Here is a 14,030-nt window from a genome sequence, read left to right on the forward strand (position 1 = left end):
CTGCACTCTTCCTGTTTCTTTAGAGGCGGGGAAAAGACTTTATTTTACATCATCAAATTCTTAAAAAAGCAGTGCTAAGCAACCATGCACCAATGACTCCATAAAGAGCAGTAGGTTCGGAGCAAGATGTAGCACCATGCAATTTGATTTTCAAAAGACTAAGTTGATATACAATTGAAAATTAATGCAAATTAAATTAGTGTGTGAACTTCAGCACTCTCAGACTATTTCATTCTGACTTAAGAGTTCCTAATGAATTTAGAAACCTTCAAGGATTTAACTATCAGATTGCAATGTATAGAAAGTCCACCCATCCACTCAGATTTTCTCATTCTGATTCTGTTAATTGTTTTTAACTTCCATTGTTTTCAACTTCCTCCACTCTGGATCATGAGACTCCCCAATTATTTTCTAGAGCTGATGTAACTCCATATGGATACCATGAAACCAAAAGAAAGAGTAATGTCTTCCCCACAGGCTGCAAGATCAGCCCCGGTACCAAAACTGAAAATGGCTGCAATGGGCTCTCTAAGACATGTACAGCTCTTCTGACCCCCAGACCCCTGGGATTTAGGTAACAAAAGACTGTTGCTCAGCAAAATTGTATATAGGCACAGACATACTGCCAGTAATCATCACCTGCTGCTGGGTTTCAAATCCAAAATGTTTTGCCTTAATCAAACCCATACACAAACTTCAATCTCTGCCTTATGAGTAGACAGCTTGCTTGCTTCCCCCCTGCTCCTCCTATTTCCCCTGTGCCCTAGGGTTCACTTCTACCCCTGTAGCTTGTGGTTGCTTTTATACGTGTACAGTGAAGACAGTATTTAAAATCCAACCTCATTATCAACTGAGGAGATGAATTCTGATGCAGAAGCAGTCTTCAATGGATTCTTTTCCACACTGCATGTGATGACAAATAGGTCAAGGCAAGGGAAAGTCAGACCTGTGAGGAGAGATGAGTGCCTCTAGAAAATGCCATGCCTACAGCATTTGACATTTGCCCTGTTAATTCCTTAGTTTAATACACAGCCAATGAAACCTGAACAAACTTCCCACACAGGCAACCATCACCCTTCCTTCAGTGTGTTCTCCACATTCTTCCTGAAGATTCATTTATGGATCTCAAAGAGCAGGTCAGTCAACACACTTTTCACTTAGTCTTTGGTCTATTTAGGGATCTCGCTGTGTTCCTGTCATGGGTTAGAAACAATCAGATAGGTTTGGTATGCAATAGGCCCTTCTAGTTTTAAAAATGCATGCTGCAAAGCTGCTTGTACTCTTAAATGTGCTAGGTGAAACCTTTCTATCAAAGGATGACATCCAAACTAGCTGCAAACAGGCAAAACACACAGGTCTTTGCCATCAGTTTTTCCCACATAATGCCCCTAGAAGGCCAACTGTTATGTTTCAGAAACTAAAAGCCTCCTGCTTTGTACTTCTGCCACACAGGAGATCCCCTCCGCTTCCCACACAGCAGTGTTCCTCACACTCGGCACTGCTCCTCACACTCGGCACAGCCTGTACCATTCACACCACTCCAGAAAGCCAGACACACCACCTGCTGCAGCTGCTGCCCAGCTGGCCACCAAGAGTCCTGGCCACCACAGTTCTTGGGCTCAATGCCCCAAATCAGGATTCCTTTCACTAGCTCCTCCAAACAGCATAACCACAATGCTTGGGCAACACAGGGAAGGTTTACAGGTCCTGGTCAGGGTGCTGCCCTGGTACAGAAAACACAGTGCACTCAGCAGCATACAAAACTTTGTCTCACCCTCTTCAGAACTCAGCAGAGTCTTAGGATGAAGACAAGTTATTAGGCAAAGCACTTAGACACTGCAGTAATATAGTCTGCAGACCGATCAGTTATGACCATTTCTGAATTGCATATGAGCCATGTCCAACTCTGAGGATATTTTTATTATCCCTGGCTCTTATAAGAATCAGCTAATAATAACAAGAACTTGTTTCAAAATCCTTACTATGTGGTTACGTTAAGATTCACCCCAGAGCATGCTGGCTGCACCACCATTTGAAAACACTCCTCCTCACTAATAGGACAAAGAATACCTGGAGCACGCTAGAGTTCCTGGGGGCAGAGCAGCCCACATCTGCCGTGATTAAAAGAGCTGTAGCAGCACTTGTTAACAGCGTGCTAGCCAAACTCTCCCTTCCACCTTCTCCTACATTTTGCACCTTGCTCAGCACAGGCTGGTACAGTGGGGAAATGGGGCACCAGCAACTTTTAGAAGCTCCTTACCGTGTGCATAAAGTGACTGTGGACAGGAGGGGACGGAGCTTCCCATTCAGCCCAACATGTTCTGTGGCTCTGCATGTCTTTCTCAGAGTCTGTGAAAGAGGTGTTTAGTCTCAACTGCACGAAGAAAGAACGAACAAAAGACCCGTGATGGAAAGCCAAATTTCTTGCGATCAAGATTTCATCATCCCAGCAGCACCCACCTTTGAGGTCAAATGCTTCCAGCTTCATTAAAAGATAGTGTGTAGGCTCCCTGCAAGCATAAAAGGGCTGAAAACACTGATCGAAATTATGGGACATGTCACAAATAGTCTTAGGAGTAACCTGAAAAATCATTTATTCATGAGACGTGCAGAGAAAAATGTAACTCAGGAATAGGAATAGATGGGAAAAAGCTCTGTGTGTTGCTGAAAGACTTGCCCAGGGGCATAGCTCAGGCTTCCCTGAAACTCCCCAAGGCTTTGTTACGTGTACTTGTAGCCTGGGTGGAGTCCCACTGTCAATACTGATGTGGAGGAGACAAACCCTGTTAGGACCCTGACAGTAGTTCTGATGCCAAAGCTGCAGTCCTGAGGAGCTGAGAGTCATTTAGCCTCACTTTCTGGAAGTTACACCTCCAGGCCATACCCTAGAATATTTGGCACACTAGTCACTGATAACTAATGCTGCTGAATAACCAACAAGAAGAACTGTTACTTCCAGCAACAGCTAGGATGGGTAATTTTATAACTAACAGAAAGACCTCCGTGCTACAAACCAGTTCTCTAAGCTAGGCACGACGTTTAGTCTCCTGGTGCCTTACTTTCTTCATCTTTAGAGGAAGTATAGCAGTAGCAATAGACTGAACCATGTCTATCAGAAGGGTCAAGGACAGTGTAGTGGTTCCAGACAGAGGAATTGGCCAAGATGGCCCTGAAGGTCAGAGATGGACATTAAAATAACTAACACTGCCTAAATCCTAAATACCAAGTATGAACACTAATCAAACTTTTGCTCAGTGTCTTAAGCACAGCAATAGAGAAGGGACCTCTAAAGATCCTACTGTGACAACTGGCAGTTGCATGTAAGGGAACCCTAAGCCTGGCAAAGGTTGCAGGCAGTTAGCATATGTGATATCTGATATCTGGTGTTTATCAGAATAGGAACTAATGATTTATTACTCTCTGTCTTTTTTGAATGTTGGGTTGTTTTGTGAATTGACATCTACAAGTTTTCATTCTTGTTCAAGCATTACAGTCGTGCACAGATACTGCCAGATGATGGAACATTTACAGTCAGATCACAGACAATAGTTGTACGTGCCAAGTCTAAATCTCTAAAGTCAGCAGTGACCTTTCAGAGACAACTTGACTATCTGGCTTTAAAATCTTTGGGGGTTTTCTAAAGCTAACCTTACCTGTCTCTGATGTAAGGTAGCGACATTTCATCTGTCAATACCTTTCTTGCTCAGTCCTGTATGTGATGTATGTCATTGCTGCTAGGTTCCATGCTCATTCCTGATCCGGTAGGGTTTCCAGCTCTCTCTGTACCTATTGATAGAACGAATACCTATTTGACTCATCAATAAGCAGTAGTTCTCACTCATCACCTGACTGTTTGGTCGTTTTATTCAGCAGCAGCTACAGGATTAACTAGACAATATTTGACTAAGACTTTTCAAAAATTAGGAATCCTTACAGTCTTTATCTTCACACACAAGCAGAGCTTCTGTGGCCTGCAGAGCTTCTTTCAATCCATCTGACCTGTGTTCAAAATCATAATCCAAAGAGTTAAAAGGCCATTGGAAGCAATGATGTCTCTGGGGTTGTCTGACCACATATACCATGCAGTGCCTTCTCCTTTGTATGAAACAGGAAGACACAGCACAGTCTCGAACAGGCAAAGAGAAGCAGCTAGGGGCCAAGATATTCCAGAATGCCTCAGGGTTCAGAGTTCCCAGTTGCCACTAAAAAGGAGCATCCAAACGCTGCTGCTACTGTCCCTTTGAAAAGAGACTCTGCAAGGGCTTGTGTTGGACTTTGAATCAAAGCATCTCCTAGTGTGCCAGGCTCTAGTTCCTCAGTCTTGGATGAAGAGGTCTTAATCTTTTATGACTGTCTCCAAGAAATGAACCTCATAGTGAGGCCCCACACTCAGTTCTATCAGGAGACCTGGGGAAGATGGATTCCTTCTCCTTCCTTCAGTAAAAGGAGGCACAGAAACACATGTGGCCAAAGACCCCAAACACAGCAGCTCACTTACTGCCCCAACCTCCACAGAAGAAAGGACTCTTGAGCCACGCCTGCCCACACTCATACACAGGCTCTGGGCAGATTAAGGCTGAAATGTAAGTGCACACAGTGATGGAACAGAAGAAACGATGTTACGCACCTCCTAATCCCTTCTCCTTCCCCTGTGCTACCATCACCAGCACACATAACACTGGAAATAGTGCTCAAGGATGAGATTTGAAGGAAGAACCAGCGGATTCTTCCACCCACTAAAGTGCACTGATGTGCCTACTTGTACCTCTGTCTTCAGGGCACGCATTCCCAAGAGGATTTACAGAACTGGCTGTGAATTCTACGTTTGTCCACCTTAAGGATATCCATCCACAAGCTGAACATTATACACATCACCAGGAGTCTCATTTTACAGTTTCCTTTTTGCTTGGGGCCACTGGAGCCACCAGTTTGCTGAACTGTCCAAATTTACTGAACTATTAGGAAAAAACCCAAACCAACCAAAAAAAGTGTATAACCACTTCTCAAACACATAATTAATTCTTGCCAGTCCAGTGACTTTACTGACACTCCTTGGACTTAACGTCATCAATGAGATAGTATTGTTACCAGGGAGAGTATTTGGTTTTCTGACATTTGAGATTTTGCTGATTACCCATAATGGGTGACCAAAGAAGTCATGCAGTTCCCCTACAAGTAAAACATCGTTCACATGAAATCTACGTAATTTCTGAATGACTAATGATATCTGTTAGACCAATGTATAAATTGCCTTCTAAGCTCCATCTCACAAGTTGTTTTCATCCCACTGTAAAAAACTCCATTGCTAGCTACAGGATTCACATTCTGTTGTACAGAACTTGTCTACGCACTTGGGAAACAACTGTCAATCAGTCTTTACTTAAAGAGCCCTTTATTATGTTGTGACAGCTGTAAGAGATGTTACTCACACAAGGTGAAGTGACTTGCCGCACCATGGAACCTGTGGTAGAACAGCAGTTCTGACGGGCTGCAGGAAGCGGAGGGGAACAGTCAGTGCATGGGGTGCAGGTCAGTACTGCAGCAAACGCATGGTGATGCTGGCATCAGAGGGGGCACAGGGACATCAACTCCCCAGGAAACCATATGAGTAGCGGCAGCTCACAGAGTACTGCCCAAAGACTGGGCTAAAACAAAAAAGCTTAACAACAAATAATTTATCTGCAGCCTGAAACTAGAAGACAAAATTCTTGTGTTCCTTTCAGCTCTGCTGACCTTCAGGCCAGCCTTGAGACTTTGCAGTGACTAGGACTGGCTACCCTGGGGGGCTGCAGACCCTGGGGGGCTGCAGTCCCTGGGGGGGTTGCAGACCCGGGGGGGGTTGCAGACCCTGGCCAGCGCCTGCCCTCTTTCGGCACGCAGGGAGAACGACTGCCCGGCAAACCCGGCACGGGTAAGGCTGGCGGCACAGCAGCCAACCCCCACGGCAGAAGCACGCGTGACTCACACCGTGCCACAGGCGGGCTCCCAAGGCATCTCAAAACAATAGGGCTTTGCAAAGACCCCTGCATCCCTCCTTCGAGCAGCACCCGGGGCCCTGCCGCACGCCCTCACCCGCGCTCTGCGGTAGCCTGCGGAAGGAGTCCCGCAGTCGCCGCTCCCGGCACGCAGCCTGGCCACCAAAAGCGGCGGCTCCTCGCAGACGACTACAATGGAGCAGAGTCCCGGTAGTAACATAACTGACATTTCATGGGAGGAAACCAAACCAGACAGGCAAAAACCCCAAGTCCCTGACATTACCAAGCTGTGTATTTCCCTTCCAGCTTAGCAGCTGGCACGGCATGTATCAGCAGCCGCGACCTTTCTACAGTCTCTCATGGCAAACCTGAGGGCTCCTCGCAGACGACTACAATGGAGCAGAGTCCCGGTAGTAACATAACTGACATTTCATGGGAGGAAACCAAACCAGACAGGCAAAAACCCCAAGTCCCTGACATTACCAAGCTGTGTATTTCCCTTCCAGCTTAGCAGCTGGCACGGCATGTATCAGCAGCCGCGACCTTTCTACAGTCTCTCATGGCAAACCTGAGTCACTTTGATGCAATTCTAAGTCACGGGAGAACGTGAAGAGAAAATGCAGGAGATAAAGGATCTGGGGTAGCCACAGTAGCACAAACTTGTCATATATTTGTAAGGGAAAGCAAAAAAAAAAAAAGGCAATGGAAGAAGTGAACATAAAAAGCATAAACTCATAGACCTGTGGTATTTTTTAAAAATTATAATAACTACTGAAACACAAAATATATACGTTAACTGCCAAATCTGCTGTCTGAAAATAATGTTCAAGAACTGCAAAACCCAGCCCATTTATATAAATTTTTTTCAAGGCGGCTCTCAAATACCATCTGTTATTACTCTAATGCTTCTCCAAAATTGAATGCAGCAGCGCAATTAAGCAAAACCAACCTCCATTGTAGTAAACAAATAGCCTTGTTAAAACTCCAGGCAGCCATATGTGATAGCCTCACATGTAAGAGAGAGAAAAATATTTTTCCTCCTACTTTTTTTTACAATCTGACCTAACCTCTGTCTGCAGCTAATTACAATGTAGACAAACAATGTAGAGGGCTGGCCAAGTGGCCTGTAACTCATGGCTAGTGCAATACAAAAGTTAATTAATGAAAAATGGTGTTATTCTCACTCAGAAATGCAAAATTAGAGGAATTATTAGTCAATTCTCCAGATGGTTCTTAAAACAACCAATTTTAGTGACAACATTCATGCAAACAGTTTTGCATGTGCTTAAGTGACTTCCTGAATCAGGGCTCTATGGCAACCAAGATGCATTTAATTTACAAACCACGTAGGTTTACCAAGTACTCTAACTGTCAATACAGTTCACACTAAAACCAGTTAGCACTGGTTTGCAGAATAATAGAACTGACACCTCAGCTTACTCCATTACACCGGAAAAAATTTCCCTATCTTTATCAGCTTAGATGAAGCTGCACAACTAAGACTCTGTCGCTCTCGAGTGCCTGAAAAAGGGGAAATCTGAATGACTGAAAAACAGGAACTTACTTTGTGACACAAGCCCATTTGAGAAGTGAAAGTTTCATTTCTGGCACGTAGGAAGACAAGTGTGGGCAGAAGGCAGCACCAATTTGTTCAAGATTCTCTGCCTATTTTTAACTACTTTCTGTCCTTTTAGGGAGAATTGGAACAAAAAAATCCAAGCAAGTTTTTCACATAAGAGTGACAAGACTGAACATGGCAATTAAAAAAAAAGTTCTTCCTTTATTTAGAGTGAAATATCTACATTAATTTAAACTGGCAATCTACCAACACCCAAATCCTCAAAAAAAAAAAATCAAATCATAAATGCCTCCAATCCTATCAAATGTTATTATGGTTTAACTTTTCTGATAGGATTATGCATCTCAGCACAGTGATTGGAGTACAGCCAGCACAGGCTGGCTCACAGGTATGCATCAGCACAAAAGACAGCAATTACAGCCCGTGAGGACTTGCTATTACAGGCCCTCGGCCACACACAGCATGCCCAACTGTCAGTTTTCAGTTTTCCAAATGTTGATGAGCAAGTGCTACTTGTCCTCAGCTACCCTACCTCTGCTGTGCGCTTCCAGGGCCAGTATCAGTTCCTCCTTCAGCCAGAGGGAACCCGTGCCCCTGTTTGCATGACATCTCCCGATCTGGAGGCTGTAGGAAGGCACAAGAACACGGTGCACTCAGGCATCTTCCTGTGCAGCTGAGCCACAGGACAGAAAACAGGTAAGATACGTGGAAACAGCCGGTGAGCCCACACCAGAAGAGCTGTGCTGCCACAGCAGTGCTTCTGTCAAGCCAACAGCTCATGTGTTCCTGTGGGCTGTGTTTTCATCATATAACCCACAACCTCAGATAGCTCTTTAGTTATCTGCACCCTGCTCAGTTACATGGAAACATGGTACTTGCTTTATTGCCTCTGAAGTGCAGCCTACAAACTTGATGAGCATCGTTTTCAAGAATTTGTTGGGTGTTCCCTGGAACGCGTTTCTCAGATTCATCCATTGCCCTTTGCCATCCAACTCACTGCAAGATGAGAGCTTTTAGGCCACAGCACACTTTAAAAGACCTCTACAACAGGGGCTCCATGTTTTTGAAGGCGCTAAGCCTTGAACATTCCAGCAACTCTCAGGTCAGAACTGCTGCCAGGACAGATTCACAGAGAAAAAACGCTACACAGCTTCTCAAGTCGCACAGACAGCCAAGGCCAAGGAAGCATGTGAACTCAGAGCCATAGGATTGATCATTTTGTGGTCCTGCTTTCTGTGAGATTTATACACACTGGAATAGCTTTTTGCTCATTTGTACTCTCCAATCACACACATCATACATAAGCATCTAGCTGCTACCACAATTTATTTCAAAAAGTCACTATCACACTTTGTATATAATACAAAAGTTTATATACATAGTATACGCACTTCAAAAATCATGGCTAAGTACACCATATGTATAACATATATGAAAACATATGTTTAAAAACATGTTTCTAGACAGCAGTTGTATTCTTGAATACATTTCCTGTTGCATATTTTGGCATATGCTTTGGTACTGTGTACATAAAATACCTATCTCTAATGAGTTATCCACTGCGGAGTTGTATTTGAAGTGAAAAACACTTCTGAATTATGTAACTTGCAAGTTTACTTCTTCGTGAACTTTTACACTGAGGTATTTAAATTACATCGAAAGCTATTCGCAATAATACTTAAGGTTTCTCTCAACACATTAGATTTTGAACTTGCTATCTAAAATTTCAATGCTTTCCAAAACTACAGACTAATTAACTTGTGGGATAACTTTACAGAAGTAAAATTCATTTCATACAGCGTACAGGCAAACAACCAGGTATTTTAAATGCACAGAGACCAAATCAAGAACACTTCCTCACTCCTGAATGCAGGTTCCATTGACAGCATACGCAAGGTGATCATCCAGATGAACGGTCAGAGCATAATTTAGGCATCTATGCACTGTTACATGATCTTTGCACATTTTTGCTCAAATGCAACCCTTGAAGGCCCAGATAGTCAGCACTGTCTTAAGGGTTCAGCTCTTGTTTCTTATCAACAGAGATCTAAGGAGTTACTGTTTCCTAAGTCATCACAAAATTGTCATTCAGCAGCAGAAAAACCTAAATGTCGATGTACATGCTCCTAAGACGTAAACATACTTTCCCCAGATCCAGAGCCCACAGCAAGCAATCAAGTCCCACAAAAGTGGTTTAAGCTAAACAGTTTTACTTGGAGATGTCCAAGCTTGACTGAAGCATCCTTGCTGATGATAGACACACGAGGGTATTCAGCACAACAGGACGTCCACCAAGAGGAAGCACACAGTGTCAGCTGCACAGGGCTTATAGGTAAAACATGATTTATACATGGCAACTTCTTAAGTTTACAATGCAGACAAGTGGTACTCTACCTTTCCCCCTGTTTTGAACTACAGTTTCCACTAATAATATTCTAATCAGAAATTATCACTCCCGTTGCCTTCTGGCAATCCACATATTCTACTTTCCACACACAAAGACCTCCATGAAGATTTCCAAACATCTGGAGTTCTGGAGCGACCTGGTGATCAGGAATAATTCCATTTGTTGGCCTGAGAATGGAGATACTACTCAGTATGTTAACATGACATTTTCTCGATGTGTATGTTTGAAGAAATGCAGAAAAGAGAGAAGTGGCATTGAATAGCCATCTCTCAACAGTCACTTAAGAGCTAGCACCAGAATTCTGGTGCTATTCTGCACAGCCAGCACAAGAGTTACCAGCAATGACAAGTGTCTCTGGAGGCACAGCTGACATACGCACTCGACTTGACCAAGAAGAAATAACTTGAAAAAATGGAAGCACAAAGGAAACTGGCTAGGTTCATCAGGGGAGATTCTCCACCTGAAGTGAGGAGAATTCATTTGTGAACTAGACTGAAACGCTGGAGGTATCTGCACACAGAAGACAGACATGCTGTGCTTAGCATCTCAGAATTGTAAGCCAAGATATAAAGTCAGTCATAAAGCAGGTATTTTTATTTCCTTGTTTTCTCTCTGCTCAATCACCAGCTCCTACAGCTTCATAAACACTTTCTTCAGTCCAAAGACAATTGCTTATCACTATAATACAGAATTGGCTAGAAATGCACAGAGGACTATATCAACTCAGTCCTGGCAACAGGGATGCTGTGCATAGGATCTGCCTAAGAGAGAGAATCATGTGATTCCTCCAAGGACAGCTACTCCCATGGGTCCCGATGTCAAAGGAGCCGCTCAACGAGACCCAAAGCAACTGAAGCATGATTAAACAGTTACACACACCTACACACATAGCCACAGAATGCTCTGTCATGTTACTTGTTACAATCAAACGGCTCAGAAATGCAGGAAACAGTACCATGATGTGGAGTCAGTTTTTGATGAGACTAGAATTGGAGTCAATTTGTTCTTCCTGGATAGGAAATCGAAAGCTACTTCCTTCTGAAAGACAGATAATAAAAAAAAAAATACTGTACAGAGTACAAGGGGCAGGAAAAGGGAAGCCAGGGACTTTTCCAGTTTCATGGATGACTAGGCAGCCGTGAGTGACATTTGGGTCAGTGTTCGCCTTTCTAGCCAGTGTTCACAGAACACCAACTGTAGGGAACTGTGAAAATACACTTTACCATTGCTCTATGAATGGAACATGAGGCAGCTGTGGACTGACTCAAGAGTCAGGCTGCCACTTAATTCTGAATATAGAGTTCAGCTCTTCTCAGTCAAACCTCTCCTCTGTTTGCAGGAGACACTTCAAGACAGTTCACTTCTATGTAGGCAAAAAAGTTCACAATATACTCTTGAAAAGACTGTTGATTCTGGATCCTCTCTGCACTGAATCAAATTCCCTGCACAAGATCATTACACCATTTTTGCAGGGACTAAAGGGGGGAAAAAGCTAGGAGGAGTTAAAAATCAGAGAAAAAGAGAGAGGATCCTTCCACATGGCAAAAAGCACGGAATTCTGTGCTCTCCAAGAATGCAAACTTGAGACACTATGACCTCCAGTGCATAAGGACTAAATAGAGGATCAACCACTGGTATTAACTGCAGATGACACTGTGCTACTTAGCCAGGTAGACTTCATTATGATTGAAACAATTATCAAAGTTCAAATAGGGGGCCCTGATTATTCTCTTTCCTATAAGTTTCCCCTATAAAAAGAAACTCACCGCGATGGTTGTTTCTACAAGGCCTCCTCCTGGTCTCTTTTTTGGTTGCCTGGATAATCAACAGGAGGATGGACATTCCACTCACCATGAGCAACATAAGACAAATAAGGATGAGTGACAACGACCCTGGAAGAAAAACAGAAGCAGAATACACTAAAAAAGATTCATCGTTCTAGCTCAAGTTCCCATGGCTTTCCAGCTTCAAAAGAAGGAACCTAGAACTCCAGAAGTACCCCGGAACCACAAAGCCTAAAAGTCCCAGCTGCCAAGCAGACGAGTAAGAAGTCTCAAATCCTGTGCATGTCTCACTGAAAGACTGTGTATAATACAGATATGGCTTCTGAGAGAGAATGTGATTTCATTTCCAGTGAAATTAGTTTCAGATGTAAATTCCTGACCAGCTCTAGTAAATAGAGAGACTAGACTTGGTCATTCCCTCTCCTTACCCCAGTTAGTCTCTGTGGGGCTGTTTGTATCCGAGCAAATGAAAGGAATCACACTGGGTCTGGATGGTGAGAACACTGCAGTTGACCTATTATTCTTGTGGTCAGTGGTGGAAAAATTCAAAGCAGGCGTTGCTCTCTGAGAGGTAGCTGGCTGTGTGACATGGTTGCTGCAAACAGCATCATCTGTTTTTGTTCCTGGTCGAAGAGTATTTTTCCCAAGAATGCTGCAGCTAGAGATGCAAAATAAATTAGTGTAGCTTTTCAAACAGTTGCAGTAATGACTTTATAAGTGATCTCCATGGAATCGGTAAGCGAACATTACAATCCTTGTCTTATCAATACAAACTCAGGCTTCACCTTTCCCAGATTCTAGAGATATGTGAAGAACAACTAAGCTAATGGAAACTACTGAAAAAAACCTGTCATTGTGTTTTTCTTAGCATCTGTGCATGTAGCAGCCTTGAAGCACAACTACATTTGGTATGGGAACCTTTTGCTACAGACACAAAACATCCAGACCTTTAAAAAAAAAAAAGGCTGAGAATACTTTTGTTGCCATAGGTGAATGCTTCAAAATCTTCAAAAAGATGCTTCAAATTAGTACACAAACTGCTCAAGGCTCCCGAGAGTCATGAGGAACATGGTTTCATTGCACCTACTGCAGATGTACTCTACACACCACGATTTGGGCATCAACTGCTACAGAAGTAAACCGAAAATGTTGCTCCGAACGTGTCTGGATCAGTGATACATACTTGGTCCAAGGTCGACAGTTTTCATTTCGTCCTATGGAATAAGACCCTTCAGGACATGGTAAGCATACTGGGGGGAAAAAAAAAAAAGAGAGAGGCAGAATTTGAGTTCAGTTAGCAACATAACTGTATGACAACTATACAATAATTACACTAATAGCTTATACTAGTAGTCTAGCTTACAGAACAGACCCAACAAAACCCACAAAGCCTCTAAAAACCATAGTCATTGGGTCAGAAGTAACACAACATGCTCAGTGGTTCATTTTAGTCTGCAACTGGCAGGGTCTCCCGTTTTCTCTACTGGCTAATTATGGAGATTAGCAAGGAGATCATTAAGATTTCTGACAGCTCAGGAATCACAGAGCAACTGTGCACAGCAGAACTACCCTGCTATAACAATTGTGTGGAGATATCAATAAGACAAACGACAACAGATTTTGCACTAGAAGTAACAATCATCTCATTTGAAGTGGAGGCTTCACAGCTGTGAAGCCTGTGAGTCTGACACAGCTCCAACTTACCGCTTCCCAGTGTATATCTGACATCTGGCATGTAACCTGCAACACACATGCAAATTCTGTCAGAGGTCTTCTCACACTTCTTCACTTCCACATTCCCCTTCCCTAGCAACAACAGGATAAAGGGCAAGTGAGAGACAAGAAATAAGTTAAGAAAGAAAAAAAAAAAAATTACTCTGTGCCTATCAGTTGTGTGTAGAAACAACTGCAGAGAACAAAGTTTATTAACAATTCTGAAGACACTAGTTTTCAGGCAGTGCAAGCCCACTTCCCTTCGAAGGCTCTACCATCAGTACCAACCAGGAGATATCAGCTACTGAAATGACAACCCAGTCTTTGGACTTGGTTGTCTCAAGTGACAGGCTTTACAACATCAGCCTTTGAGGAGCATGCAAAGATAAGCAAGCATATGAAGACCGATTGCCTCCCAAATTCGTATCAAGAAGTGACCACTATATAGCTGACTTACTAGTGTTGCAGATTGTACAACTCTTGCAGAAGTTGTGGTTGTGCTCACTACTGAAGTATTCATCTTGACAGGGTGCACAGACAGTGTCTGTTGTTGCTGTGCAGCGGCTTCTCAT

General features: G+C 43.3%; 1 protein-coding gene across 1 annotated transcript; it reads right to left on the minus strand.

The window, feature by feature from the left end:
• Positions 1 to 10,928: 10,928 nt before the first annotated feature.
• Positions 10,929 to 14,030, minus strand: TNFRSF4 (tumor necrosis factor receptor superfamily, member 4). The gene is made up of 6 exons (XM_010289375.1): positions 13,916 to 14,030; positions 13,450 to 13,551; positions 12,929 to 12,995; positions 12,174 to 12,403; positions 11,728 to 11,853; positions 10,929 to 10,996 (listed from the first exon to the last, which is right to left on the minus strand). The coding sequence occupies exons 1-6, from the start codon at positions 14,028 to 14,030 to the stop codon at positions 10,929 to 10,931; spliced, it is 708 nt and encodes a 235-aa protein (XP_010287677.1).

Source organism: Phaethon lepturus, unplaced genomic scaffold (genome assembly GCF_000687285.1).
Source record: "Phaethon lepturus isolate BGI_N335 unplaced genomic scaffold, ASM68728v1 scaffold856, whole genome shotgun sequence".
NCBI classification, from domain to species: domain Eukaryota; kingdom Metazoa; phylum Chordata; class Aves; order Phaethontiformes; family Phaethontidae; genus Phaethon; species Phaethon lepturus.

Bases quoted from the DNA above. Each gene is read 5' to 3' on its own strand.
- TNFRSF4 (XM_010289375.1), bottom strand. From the start codon at position 14,030: ATGAGAAGCCGCTGCACAGCAACAACAGACACTGTCTGTGCACCCTGT. The intron at 13,552-13,915 runs GTAAGTCAGCTA...TGTTGTTGCTAG, and splicing joins TTGTACAATCTGCAACACTA to GGAAGGGGAATGTGGAAGTG. The intron at 11,854-12,173 runs GTAAGGAGAGGG...TTTTTCTTCCAG, and splicing joins CCCCACAGAGACTAACTGGG to GGTCGTTGTCACTCATCCTT.